General features: G+C 35.9%; 1 protein-coding gene across 1 annotated transcript; it reads left to right on the top strand.

The window, feature by feature from the left end:
* Positions 1-4,593: 4,593 nt before the first annotated feature.
* Positions 4,594-5,504, top strand: LOC137714207 (transcription repressor OFP8-like). Its single transcript, XM_068453476.1, has one exon. It carries the CDS (start codon positions 4,600-4,602, stop codon positions 5,320-5,322), a length of 723 nt encoding a protein of 240 aa, XP_068309577.1. The 5' UTR covers positions 4,594-4,599; the 3' UTR covers positions 5,323-5,504.
* The last annotated feature ends 9,339 nt before the right edge of the window (positions 5,505-14,843 follow it).

Below are 14,843 nucleotides of genomic sequence, written 5' to 3'. Positions count from 1 at the left end.
AGTCTCGCCTAGGCGATAGTCTTGAAGCGTAAGACAATAGTCATAGTACCTAAAATTATTATAACAGTTAATATATATATATATATATATATATATATATATATATATATATGTAACACTTTGTAAAACAATCAAGCAAGCTACGAAACAATCAAATATTTGACTACTAGTATTATTATTATTATTATTATTATTATTATTATTTCACTAGTTCACATCAGAAAGTCATAATAAACTAATAGAAACTAAGTTAGAAACATAAAATTAGCATTTAAAAAAAAAAAAATGCCCAAAATGATGTTGTTTCGAATTTGACCTATGTTTTTATTTATTTATTTTGAAAAGTTCAAACGCCCAGGTCACCTAGTCACCTGAAGGGATAACCTTGACGTTTAGGCTAGTCTATAGGCCACTCCCATTGGGCATAAGCATTTTCTTCATAGCCCCGTCACAAAAATAACCTAAGCGAGTCGTAAAACTAGTTTTAAAAAAAACTCCTATTCTCAATGATTTATTTTATTTTAACGTATCATTCAATTATTTAATAATTATTGAACGGATGAGAATAATTTAAAATAGGTGACTATGATTATGATGCATGAAGAAAAAAGGAGTCTCAAGGAGACGAAGAATGATAACCTGGAATCACTAAACCAGTGGCAACAGATTCATTTGACGTTGCTAATCGTATATTCACTCATTAGACCAAGCCAAACGCTTGATTTAGGAAGGAGAAACAACTCACTTCAATTGCACAAAGCAAGTAATGTTTTTTCATTCAATGTAGTCTCCAGTTCAAGGCTTTCTAGTACAATAATTATAATCGTCTACAAAATTAATAGACCTCAAGTTTCTATGACACTCTTACAGCTCCCAAAATAACTTAACAAATTTCAAGGAGTCTTGAAGAGATAGGGGATAAAACTTGGGAATCACTCAGTACAAGCCAAGAGGTCGTGAAGAGACGGGTGGTAGAACCTAGGAATTACTCAAGCAGGGGCAATGGATTCGTTTGACGTCGCTAGTCGTGGATTCACTCGCCAGGACCATGCCTAACACCTGATTTAAGGAGGAGAAAACAACTCACTTTGATTGTAGAAGACAAATATATATATATATATATATATATATATATATTTTCATTCAATCAAGTCTCCTATTTGAGGCTTTCTAGTACAATATTAATAATCGTCTACAAATTAATAGATCTCAAGTTTCTATGACACCCTTACAACTATCAAAATAACTTGACAAATGCCTATGTGACAATAATTCGAACTTAATCAAGATTTAGACTTCCAATAGGCATGGGCTGTCAATTAATAGATTATATTCAATATGTATAGTGGATGCCTCAATCGAATAAAAAAGGTGTTCCATGGTCTAGAACTATTTGATCTAATCAATGTAAGTCCTTTAAGAAGTTTCATGTAGATTTTCGTATTAAGATCCCCATAGATACGTGGTTACCACGTCCATGAGCTTTATATGCAATTTTTTGGAGCTACTAAACTGATAAGGTAATGGAACGTAATGACGTCCATTACGGGAGAATAAGTATCCTCGTAATCAATTCCAGGATGTTGAGAGAAGCCTTGCGCCACAAGGTGTGCCTTGTATCGCACTATTTCATTCCTCTAGTTATGTTTTTTTTACAAAAATCCAATTGTAGTCAACGGCTTCACATGTGGCGGTGTAGGGCTATAAGCTCAAACACCCGGCATTTCCTAAGCGAATTGAGTTCAACCTGGATTGCTTGTTTTCAATTTGACCAATCTGTTCGCTCATTGACATTCATCAACTGAACGTGGTTCAATGTCACCGCTCGGCATGATCTTAGTCACTGCTGCATATGCTAATGCATCGTTGATTATCATTTCATTTCTATTCCAAACATCATCCAAGCTAGTATAGTGGACCAAAATCTCTTGATTCTTGGGAGGCGGATTTGTCTTTTCTAGGACGTTTCCGTAATCTAGAATTTTCTCATGCGTTGGATAATATGAGTAGGCGATGGTCGAATTCATGCAATTTTCACTAGCCTGTGCCGTGGTTCTCCTTTTCTAGGGTTGTGAATCCTTTGAACCAATAGTATTGCCATGCTTTTGGGTAGGTGCAGATGATTGGCTAGCCACCTATGTGCTAGGATTAGACACGTTAGTGGTGTCTAGTCTTTCTAGAATGAAGATTCGACGTACATTAGGTACATCCATCTTTGCAGGCACATTTGTAGCTGATATATATGATCTCGTCACTCTCACTAGATCGGTAAAAGTATCTGGCATGCTTTGAGCAACACTCAAGGGATTTAGGATTTGTCACACTATAGTTTCAGACTCTGCAGTACGAGGATCTAAATGAGACATAGTGGGAGTCATCCATGATAATTCGCGTCGTTCTTATCTCCACCTAATGACGGAAAAACTATCTCATAAAAGTGACAATCCACGAAACGAGCAGTAAAGAGATTGCCTATAAAAGGCTCAATGTAACGAATGATACCGACATAGATTCTCATACTTCTCTGAGGACCCATTTTGGTATGTAAGGGCGGTGATAAGTCAATATTATAATTATATATATTACCCTATTCTCATTATGTTTTGGTAATTATCTTGGTAGAATTTTGATATTTTGCTTTATATTTTCAATATAGGACATTCGACTTCTTCTGAAGAAAAACATGATCAAACAGATGAATTTTAAAGTGATTCAAATTGGAGGACGTTCGTGAGTCGCTTGGCCTAATTTTATCAAAATATCAAAATTTTCCACCAAGCGGTTATTTTCTCGTAATGAAATAAAGAAGCAGTGCACGGTAATAGAAAGCAACGTTTTTGGGCTTAATTGTGATTTTTGAAGTCCAAGATGACATCTGATGGGCTCGTGGCCTTCTGGAGAAGTGTTCAGGATAGTTCAAGCTTTACATCCAACTATTTTGGGCTGATTATCCTAGTCAATTTAGGATTATGTTTCCTAATTTATTTTAATTTATTTGGTTTCCTAGTTTTATTCTAAGTCCTTTTCTAGGAAGGATTGGATTTTCTAGGTAGTATAAGTAAGGCATTGTGGCCTTCTTCTTCTTTACGTGATATTGGAGAGAGGAATTTGGCTAAAACTTAGATATTTTCGGACTTTATTGTACAAGGTGTTTTCATTCTTTTTCTAGTTTAATAACACTCTTTTGATTTTAATTATGAATATGCGTAACTAACTTTCTTTTTCTAGGGCGATGCCTTGAAACTTAGCATGAATATGTAGTTTTTATTTAATTGCTTATGATATAATGCATGCATACTTTGAATTATTAATCACTGTGTTTAAAATGTCTTTGTGTCTTAGTGCTTAGCGACCATTACGATGTTTAGATAAGTAATCGGATGCAATTCGGTTAGAATACCACCAGAAGATTGAGTATTGCTTCCTGTGATTGATAGTTGTAATTTCACTTAGGGCGAATGCCACGTCTTTTGGGTTGCATGATTTTTCAAAGGGTTTTCATAAAACTAATGAGTCATGCATGTTTATATTTGATCTGAATGCCACAGACGGTTTGCATGTTTGATATACGTTTTATCCACCAGTAGAATATACATTAGGAAAACCTGACCTTCAAAGTTGCATGGGTAATTCATAAATAATTAGTAAATCTACATAGGATTGCTAAGGGGACGACGGAACCCTAGTGCTTTTCCAAATTTATTTCTCAAAACCTTTTATTTTTAATTTGATTTCTTCTTAATTGGTTACTAGTTGTTTTTCCTAAATTACTTTTATTAAATTCGTTTTCATTGTATTTAAATTCAAAATCAACCTTTTCCAATCTTTATTTCAAATAATTAACTAAAATTTTGGTTTTGCTTAAATTGTTTTAAATAATCCTTGTGGGAACAACCTTGCATGAGCAATTTTACTATAACTACATTGTTCTCTTGCAAGTATTTTCATCCCTACTTTTGCAAGTGGTAAAAATTCTATTAGGCGGCGCAATCGGCACATAGACCACATGCATAACCAAAGATGTGTAATGCAAGATGTCGGGCTCAAGTTACCAACTGAAGCACAAAATAAGGTTGGGTCGTGATGGACCGTAGGTGGACCAACATGAATGCGTGAAGTATTGCATGACCCTAGGCAGCGATCGAGAGAGAGTGAAGAGATTGTAGAATGCCTTGGGATTCTTGTGTGTATTCCTCCGTGCTCAATGCCTTTATTTATGGTTAAATAAGAGAAGATGATTAACTTGTACTCCAAGTAAATACAACATATAGGCAAAGAAGAACTAGACTAATATATAATCTAGAAACCAAATTTATCTAGGTTTTACATAATCATAATCAGAGAACATCCATAACACGTTTGATTTTTTTTAAATCTATCTTAGGGTATATCACGTTTCTTTCCGAGATTACCCTGTCTCGGATTATGAAAGAAACATTGGATAGCCATTGGAAGGAAGAATCCTTACTTTTCCAAAGTCACATGCTATGCTATTAAGCCAATTTTTTGTCCACAACATCCCTACCTCAAGTCAAATGCCCTCATAAAAAAACCCCTTCTCTCTCTCCCTCTCCCTCCTTCAACAACATTGCACAGAAAATGACTCCTAACAAATTCATACACTACACCCGCCTCTTTCGTTCCCACACATTTCTATTCATTACTGAAAAGGACTCCTACCAACAATACTTTCCCACCCATAAATCTCCCCCTCTCTCTCTCTGCGAGCAAATCATAAGGAGTCTCTATATCTCCTTAATGTCTTCTTCCAGCAAAAACAAGCTCCTCACTACCATTCTCACAGCCAATATTCCAGGCTGCGATTGCCGCAGGCCGAAGCTCTCTGACGTATACGAGCCAACCCCAAAACCCAAAATCCAAATCCACAAAAACCCTATTCACCGATCCCACTCCTCTTCAAGTTCCGGTGATCAAAATGGCAAGAGTGTCACCGTTGACGACGACGAAGATCAGTGCACCTCCACCACCGTCTCTTTCAACAACTCGTCCTCACAGTCAAAGCCATTCGATTCAGCAGAGAGTACGAATCCGAAGAACACAAAGATTTCAAGCCCGAATACAACGAAAACCAGCGGCAGCATTGCGGTGGTGAAGGAATCAAACGACCCGTATCAGGATTTCAGGCAGTCGATGCTGCAGATGATTGTGGAGAAGCAGATTTACTGGAAGGAGGATCTGCAGGAGCTGCTCCGCTGCTTTCTGGAACTCAACTCTCCGTCCCACCACGATGTTATCATCCGAGCATTCACACAAATCTGGAACGATCTGATCAGAGAAAGCAAGAAGCCGATGATCATGTGAATCCCAGATGGGCACCGCCTTCTAACTGTGTAGGTTTAATGATTTTGTAGTTGAGCTATCATTGTTGTTTTCCAAGTTTGGTTGGTGCTTGGCATTTGAGGGTGCATAGATTGTTGACTGTTCCCTTAGATCTCAATACTTTGATTGTACAAGTACTGGAAGGGATTTTTTTTTTTTTTCAGAAATAGGCCTTATAATTGTAATTTTATTTAATTTAATTTTTTTTGTTTGTCAAAGGGTAAAATTCATTACCAAAAAATCCACCTACAACAAGATAGGGGTGGGTTCAAAAAACTGAAAACGAAAAAAATTGAACCGAATTAAAAAAATCAAACCAAACCGAAATCTTTTGGTTTGGTTTCAGTATTAATGGCTCGAAAACCGAACCTAACCGAGTTAAATATAATTAATTTTATAGAAAACTTTATTTTAATCCTTAAAAATGATGAGTTTTCAATGTGTAAGATTAAAATTTGATTTTAATCTCTGATACATTTAATTATCTCATTTATTTTTGATATTTTAATTCTTTCTTTTTTTTCTATATTAATTACATTTCATTTTCATTTTCGTTTCATTCATCATAATATATTTTGATGTCTACATTTAGGTAAACTATTTATTTATTTTTATATAACATAGGAATATACAATTTGTATAATCTTCATTTAGGTACATTAATTCATTTGATATATTTCATTATATCCCTTGATACAAATACGTAGGTGCATAAATTCAATATAATATATTTCGGTACATATATTTCGGTACATACATTTTAATACATTAATTCAATATAATACATTTTGGTACGTACATTTCGATACATACATTTTGGTATTGACATTTAGGTACATTAATTCAATATAATACATTTCGGTATATACATTTAGGTTCATTATAATATATGTCGGTACAAACATTTCAGTACATCCATTTTTGTACACTTATGTATTTACATATTTATGTGTGACTTTTTTTTTAAATTTTTTAAATTTTTAATTTTTATATTTTCTCATTTGTGTTCATTTATAATTGAAAGAACTAATATGGACATATTAAAAAATTACAATTTTATTGTGGAGATATTAAATAAAAATGCATATTAAATAACAAAAATAGAATATAAATTTTAATAAAGGGAATTGTTATTAGCACTTCAAAAATCTCATTTAGCACTCCAAACTTTCCATAATTAGAAAGAAAAATACACTTGCGAGGAATGTCGAATGAGATTTTTGGAGTGCTGATAACAATTCCCTTAATGAAAGTACACTTTAAAGGATTAAGTTCAATACGTAATCTAGCAACAGTTTTTTTTAATTTTAATATTTTTATAATTCTAATTTTTTTTGTAAGGACTAAGGTTTAGAAACTCTTTAATTTTATTTATTTATTTTGTTATTGGGTGTTTATATTTCAAGCCCAATTTTCAGTTTAATGCAAATTTTAAGCTCTTATTTTAGGCCCGGTTATTAACCTATATTCGAATTCCATTTTTTTTTCTCCCTAGCCCACCCTCTTCTTTCTTCTTCTTCTTTTCTTCCTACCCAACACTCTTCTTTCTTCTTTTTTTCATTCCCAGCTACATCTTCATTCTCTCCCTCCTCAACGGGAAGATAAAGACGACGACGAACACATCGAAATCTGGCCATCGCTGCTCCTCCTCCCCTAAAACCTTTTGCCTTTTCATCAATTCCTGGCTATTTTGGTTAATTTGGTATTGGACACTTGCTCTGAAGGTTATAATTGATGCAGCAATTCATAAGTTTTGGCTCTTCTGGGTAGTACTTAGTTGATATGCTTTGTGAATCTCAAGTTTCTTTGTCATTTTGTTTTGTAGGTAGGAGTAGGACTCCGACTAATTTAATCAATTTTCTTTCTTTGTGATTGTTCTCTAGGAAATGTAAACTTGCATCTTTTTTCTTTTTGTTTCTTCCTTTACTTTCTTGGAAATGGAAAAACTGGAAACAAAGTTGTATGACATAGACCAATTTTGAGATTAAAAAAAAAAAGGGTAAATTATATTTTACCCCCTCAGGTTTGGAGTCGATTTTAATTTCTTACAATATCTTTAAAACATTTCAATTTCATACATTTATTTATCATTTTATTTCAATTTCATACATCCGTTAGAAAATCTGTTAAGTAAACCGTTAAGTGATGATGTGGCAAATAAAGGGTCTCCATTTGTACTGACATGGCTGCCATATTTATGTCAAAATTTAAAACATTAAATAATTAATTAAAAAAAGCAAAAAAAAAAAAAAAAAGAAGCCAAAACCCAGTTTGTCTTCCCCACCCCTTCTCCCCACTTGAGCACACCCCTTCTCCCTACTTACAACCCCCAAACAACCCTCCCTCCCTTCTCTTTCCATGACCGACGCCCCCGCAACCCCCCATGCCATCGCAAACCCAGCCGACGAGATCTGGGCGATTGTCTTGCTGTTCAACAAGATTTGGATCTCCTCCTAGACTTGTGGAGTGCTCAAGATCTTCTTGGAAAATGTGATCCGTGACACCGTGACCTACATTGAGCACACCAGGAGGAAGACCGTGACGACGATGGACGGGGAAGATGGGTGGGGATATCAGACGGGGAAGGTGGATAGAGAAGGGAGAAAGGGTGATGGGTGTGTAGGAGGGGAAGGGGAGGAGCGCCATGGGAGGGATGTGGAGATGGAGGAAGAGAGGGAGGAGTTGCAGAGAGGTGAGAGGGAAGGAAAGGGATCTGGGGGTGAGTTTGGGCTTTTTTTTCTTTTTATTTTTTTATTTTTTTATTTTAATAGGGTAAATTATTATAATATTTTAAATGCATAAAATATTATTTTTTTTGCCACATGTCACAAATTTGGCAGGCACATCAACACAAATGTGACAACCACGTCAGCTCTTAACGGACCAATGGATGAAAAATGTAACAGATGTACTATATTGAAATAAAATAGTACTTGAGGTATGAAAGTTAAATGTTTTGAAGATGTTGTATGAAGTTGTAATAGATCTCAAACTTGAGATGGTAAAGTGTAATTTACCAAAAAAAAAAAAAAAAAAAAAGGTTTATATATATATATAACTGAATCAAGCCAAAACTAAAACGAAAAATCAAGCCGAATAAAAACTAAAAAAAAATTGAACCGAACCAAACAAAATTTTGGTTTGGTTTTCGGTCACGGCAAAAAACCAAACTGATTGGAACCCACCCCACCCGTACAACAAGGGCCCAAAACAAGTTATGCACAAACAAAAGTGGGCTACAAATACACAAAAGACAAAGCCCCAAGACCAGCCTTGAAGCCTAGGACACACAAACTAAACAGATTGAAAATCCCTAGAAATTGGTCTTCCTGATGTTGTAGGCACCTATGCCTCCACTAGAGAATCACCCAATAATCATCACAAACCGCCTCCCATCACTATCACCTAAGATCGCACCATCAAGAAGCCAAGAGAAACATCGCCGACAAGGGTAAACAACGGGCATGACCAATAATGGTCAACAAGGGCGATGGTGCTAGCACCCAAGCTAAAGCTCTACACACCCTGCCAAAGATCTGCGACAAATCACAATAAACGAAGACGGTAACTGACCGAAATTGAGGAGAGAGATGGCAACCAAAAGATGCAGGGGAGGGGTTTAAGTCTCAAAAAGGTGAGATAAAAGGAAAAGGAGAAAATATAGGAGGAGATTGTGAAAATTGTAGGGGAGGGGAGGTAAAACTAAAGGCAATAGATTGAAGAGAACGAAAACTACCCACATATGGTGAGAAAGACTCTAACAGGAAAGAGAAAAGCTTAGGAACAAAAATACACAAGTTCTAAATATTTTAAGCCTATCTCTAATCTAAAGTTAAAAGTTGGTCAATTTTAAAGTTAATTTCACTTTAAATGTTATATCATTTCATTTTTTTTATTTTAGGAGTTGAGTGATAGCATTAATAAGTTGAATATTAGATTAGCTACTGATGGGGTTTGAACCCACGTCATCATGCAAGGGCACAACACCTTTCCACTATTACGGTAAACGGCCACTTGCAATATCATTTCTATTACATTTGGGATTTGGGTGCATGTATTAATATAAATATTATCTAACAGTTAGATATAGTCATGTAGTTATTGTATTCAGTCTCTTAAAATAAAATTGTCAAATAGCCAATCTCTTAAATTTGAGTCAAATATAACTAGAGATGGCAATTAAACCCGTGAAATATGATCATAGCAAGTAACCGATCTGAATGGTTCTATTTCGGAGATAAATTTTAGGTACTTTACGGTTATGGGTAACCGTTGGGTAAATATTTCAGTTTTAGGTTTGGTTATGGTTATTGGGGCATCCTCCCCAATCCCATACCCGAAACTGAACGGTTTCATTTATTATAAAAATAATATAAATATTTATTATATGGAAATGAGTTGTTAATAATCATGCATTATTAAATATGAATATTAATTATTTACTTTTAGATCATTAATAGTATAAATTATATGCTTATAATTTTCAAGAATGTAAATGTTTCCTTACGTATTTAATATTACTTATTAGATGCATTGTATCAACTGATTAATAATAAAAATTTATTTATTATCGTTTTTTATTTAAAATTCTTTATTTAATAAATATAAATAAATATGTAAATATTATAATGGGGAAACCCATTCCCTGAGAAAAAATAGATTACCCGATGGGTTCAGTTATGGAGAAAACCCGTTCAAAGATTCCACGGTTTCCAGTTCGGGGAAAATAAAAGGGTTTGGGTATGGGGATGGCACATCCAAACCCAATCCGCCTTGTTGCCATCCCTGAATATAACGTTTCCAATCAAATACATAATCATATATGACTATTTGAGAAAAGTACATATGACTTTACACTTATTCTAGATTTATATATATATATATATATATATATATATATATATATATATATAATGCATTGGAAAGAAATTGGGTCAAATTTGAATCCCAAACTTATATTTGACATTAACATTCTATGTGCATTGGAAATAGCTGTAAAATCTAAATTTCAAATAGTCTTCTATGTAGATGAATAAATGACCAATACAATAAAAGGGAGTATTTTTGCTCACCACCATTAATTAACGGCAACTTGTGGTCAAGGGCAACCGGATGAACCAGATCTTATACGCCCTCCAGTTATCCGACATTAGATCTCCGATGTCATTATTTGATTCCCAGCCACTTCAGCCATCGAGTTTCCAGCCACACAACCCAGCATATTCCCAGCTATACCTCTATAATCATTTTGTTTTAGGATTGTATAATATTTTTTTTTATTGTTTATACGTACATTTCTATATATAATATTAATAGTTTTCGTACATTGTTTATTACATTTTTTGTTTTTAAAAATACCAGATAATTAAATTAATTAAATAACTAGTACATATTTTGTCACTTAAAAGTACGCGTGATGAAATACTAATAAAAAGAAAAAAAAACTCAAAAGCCAAATATGCAAGGAAAGATTTCATTGCGTCTTGGTTTACCTGACGATGAACTTTGTCACGTAAAGTTTTTTGACACGAACACTTTTCGTTGTCTACACCCTAGTGCAATGAAGATGTGTTGTTACCTTAAACCTTTTGCGATGGATAGGCTTCGTCCCCTAAATTTTAGTGCAACGTTGTATTTTTTGTCACGTTATGTTTCGTGTGACCAAGTTTTCCATTGTGTTTCTAACCTAAATTATGTCGCGCAAGCACTATTGTGCGACGAAGCTTTATATCTTGTTGCGCAAAGATTTGCATCTCGAACTTTGCCTGAGTACAAAGGTATATTTTGTTGCCCAAATTTTGAAGTAATGAATTTTCACTTTGCGCGATGAATAGACTTTCATCGGAAAAACACTTTTCTATAGTAGTGATCGGTGATTTCCTTGAAGAAATTTTGATTGATTGGACCATTGCAATTGAGAAAGTGCAGCATAATTCTTAACTTTGTGAAGTCTTTCGTGGATGCAAAGCTCTCCAACTATCTTGACATCCAAGATTCACCGATCGTCTTGGCCTCTACTTTCTTTGAAGATGCAAGAGAAGGTGGTGGAAGTGCTTTTCGAGAAGATACATTGATAGCCTTTTTAGGGTTGTTCGTGGATGTAGGTTTTGACACACCCCGATCCGGGATGTCCACCTGAACTCCGAATCGAGCTGTGTTGGCAGACACTAGAAGGGTGGCGAAGCCATAAAGTGTAGTGATGTGAAAAATGTGGGTAAATTTAAACCTTAATGTGTCTAAATGCAAGAGTGCGCTAGTGAGTGAGATTGAAACCAATACACACGTGATGTCAGACCATAAGTAAAGTACAGTAAAAGTATGATAAGAATTATACAATTGAAGGTAATCTCCTATTCCAACTTTTACCAAGAATCCTCGTCGACATGAAAGCTCAGCAACTAAAACCTGGAAGGGCGGAAAACAAGGGTGAGTGGGCCTAAAAACAAAGTCAGCTTACGGTGCGTTATGAACATACACATGAAGACTGACCTTGGCTCAAGCGAGTACAAACACCAATGTAGCACATGATGAGCAGATAACGTAAATATAGTCATGCCACAGTGATTCGATAATTCTAGTCATCATAATATTATTCATAATAAATCTAATTAAGGCATCTTGTAGGATTTATAATGATTTCCTAATTCTCATCATTATGACATTTCTTATAAACATTACTCTAATCGGGGCATCACGTAGAAAATGCTATACTAAAATGTATGGAAACTAAATAAATAAATACACACACACACACACACACACTAACTAACTAACTAACTAACTAACTAACTAACTAACTAACTAACTATATAAATATATATATAAGAAATGACCCCACTCACAAATACTTGTGAGGTCGCAGCCGTTCGAACTAGGAAAACAGAGTCCCCGATAGTAATCGCACATAAGCATAATGTTGGTACCCATTAGTAAAACTCAACTAAAATGATTAAATTTGAGAAAATGGAGCGCAGATTTGGAATCAGGGCATCGAAATAAGTTACGAAAGGTTCCTTGTAATTTTCAAAAAAAGTCAATGAAAAGTCAACTGTTAACCCCGAAAAGTCAACTGAGCCGCCCAGGCGGTCAATTACGTTAAAATTTGAAATTTCACTAAATGGATGTCAAAAACGGACCCGGGATGTCGAAATTAGCTAGGAGGAATTCCGAGAAAATTTCGAAAAAGTTGACACAAGGAATATTCCAAATCCTTTTAAGGAATGGGGTAGGCCGGATCTCGGGTTCGGATCTGGGTTTTTGGATCTTTTTTTTATGTATTGGGTCGGGTTGGCCCATTTGGGCTCGCGAGTTGAATCCATTAGACCTAATGAAGAAGGCTGGAATTGGGCGAGTCTAGCCAGGAAATTTCCCGAGCTCCATTCAAGCTCGACTCTTACCTACTTTCAGAAAATTTTAAGTCAATTTGAAGCTAAGGAAAATGAGAATAATAATTTACCAACACAAGGACCAGCCGTGGTCGGAAAACACCTACAATTCGAGGGTGTATCGCCAGAAACTTGGAATTGTTTCCCTAAGTTGATCTCTATATAAATCCTACCCAAAACCCGCGTGTAAGCTCGAAATCAAGCTATTAATCGAAGGTTAAAACGATACAAAGTGGTGCGAGTCCTTATTGAGGTTGGGAGAGAAATGGAGTTGCTAGGTTCTCATCAGCAATTATCTGCAGTGAGCGCATTGAGAAAAAGAGTGCCTAGAGTTCGAGACAAGAAGGGAACTGGGAGATGCACGGCGAGGTGGTGGTCGTTGGAGGTGGTGGAGTTCGCCAGAGTGGCGAGTTGCGTGGGTCTCAGTGTCTGCAATTGTAGATGAGGGAAATAGAGAGAGCGAGAGAGTTAGATGAGAGACGGAGATGGTTCAAGAATCCTGAGAGAGATAGGAAGGAAGACATGTGGCAGGAGAAGAGTGGAGAGTTTGTGATGTGTAAGCCCCACGGGCGGTAAATAAATTATTTAAATAATAAAATATCCCACCAAAAATTGTTATAATAATAATATAATAATTATGAAAAATGTTACATCCCGGCCCGGGCCCCCACCACATCCCAGACTCAACTCTACTGTAGCACAATATTGTCCGCTTTGTGCCCCAACCATGCCCTCACAATTTTGTTTCTGGGAACTCACATGAGAACTTCCCAGTGGGTCACCTATCCTGGGAATGCTCTCACCCAAATTCGCTTAACTTCGGAGTTTTGATGGACCCCGAAGCTAGTAAGCTCCCAAAAGGCCTCGTGCTAGATAGAGATATAAATATACATATAAGGCTTACAGGATCCTCACCCCTGGCCGATATGGGATCTTACAATCCACCCCCCTTAGAGGCCCGATGTCCTCGTCGGTACACTTCCGGGCAATGATTGGCTCTGATACCAAATTGTCACATCCTGACCCGGGCCCCCACTATATCCCAAGCTCGACTCCACCGTAACACGATATTGTCCCCTTTGGGCCCCGGCCACACCCTCACGGTTTTGTTTCTGGGAACTCACATGAGAAATTCCCAGCGGGTCACCCATCCTAGGAATACTCTCAACCGAACTCGCTTAGCTTTGAAGTTCCAATGGAAATCGAAGCCAGTGAGCTCCCAAAAGGGCTTGTGCTAGGTAGAGATGGGAATATACATCTAAGGCTTACAAGATCCTCACCCCTGGGCGATGTGGGATCTTACAAAAAATATATAAAATATAAAATAGTATTTTTAACAAAGTATTTTTCGGTTCCGATTTTGATTACGATTCTGCTTACACCTATGCGTTTGTACCATTGAGAACTTCGAGATTATGGTAAAATAGTACCTCATATGCTGCACGAAATGATGATCAACAAAAGTTAACAATCTCACCTCAACGGGCATTTTGGTTAATTCACTCTTTTAAAATTAATAAAATCGTAAAATTATGGATAGGTTGTCGTAGGCTTCTTCATTCCTTGGTTTGCCGTATTAGTTGCTCTTTTTAAGTACAATGATATATTTTAGGGAACTTTAACGAAAAGCTCCAAGTGCTGTTCACTTTAATGAAAAACCACATTTTTACACTAAAAAGTCAATCTTGTTACTATTGGCTTTACCCTTTATTTTGTTCTTATCGTTAAAACTCAGTTTTCAAACTTTTTTCATTAGTTTTTCTCTTATATTTTACACAAAAGAGGGCAAGGCTGGGGGGGGGGAGGGGAGTTCGGCTAAGCCAGATAATGGGCAACCTAATTTGGTATTGAATTTGCCATCCACGAGATTTGAACCTAAGACCTCTTACTTACAAGTGACGATGAATACTACTAGACCGTAGTATTGAAAACAAGCTTAGGCGACGCCTTTATCTAAAAATTGGAAACCCTAACTAACAGTCCAAATCCTTCTAGGAGTGCTCTATTAAACTTCCTTAAAATTACTGGCTACTTGGAAAGCTCGACACCGACAAATTAAGAAATTTTTATGAAGCCATTTAAATGATTTTGACTTTTTTTTCCCCTTTTGATTGCCTT

This window comes from Pyrus communis, chromosome 14, assembly GCF_963583255.1.
Source record: "Pyrus communis chromosome 14, drPyrComm1.1, whole genome shotgun sequence".
In the NCBI taxonomy this organism is placed as follows: Eukaryota; Viridiplantae; Streptophyta; class Magnoliopsida; order Rosales; family Rosaceae; genus Pyrus; species Pyrus communis.
Note: the sequence above shows the minus strand (reverse complement) of the source record. Positions and strands in the feature narration are given on the sequence as shown.

Coding starts and splice junctions, on each gene's coding strand:
- LOC137714207 (XM_068453476.1), top strand. CDS start 4,600: ATGACTCCTAACAAATTCATACACTACACCCGCCTCTTTCGTTCCCAC.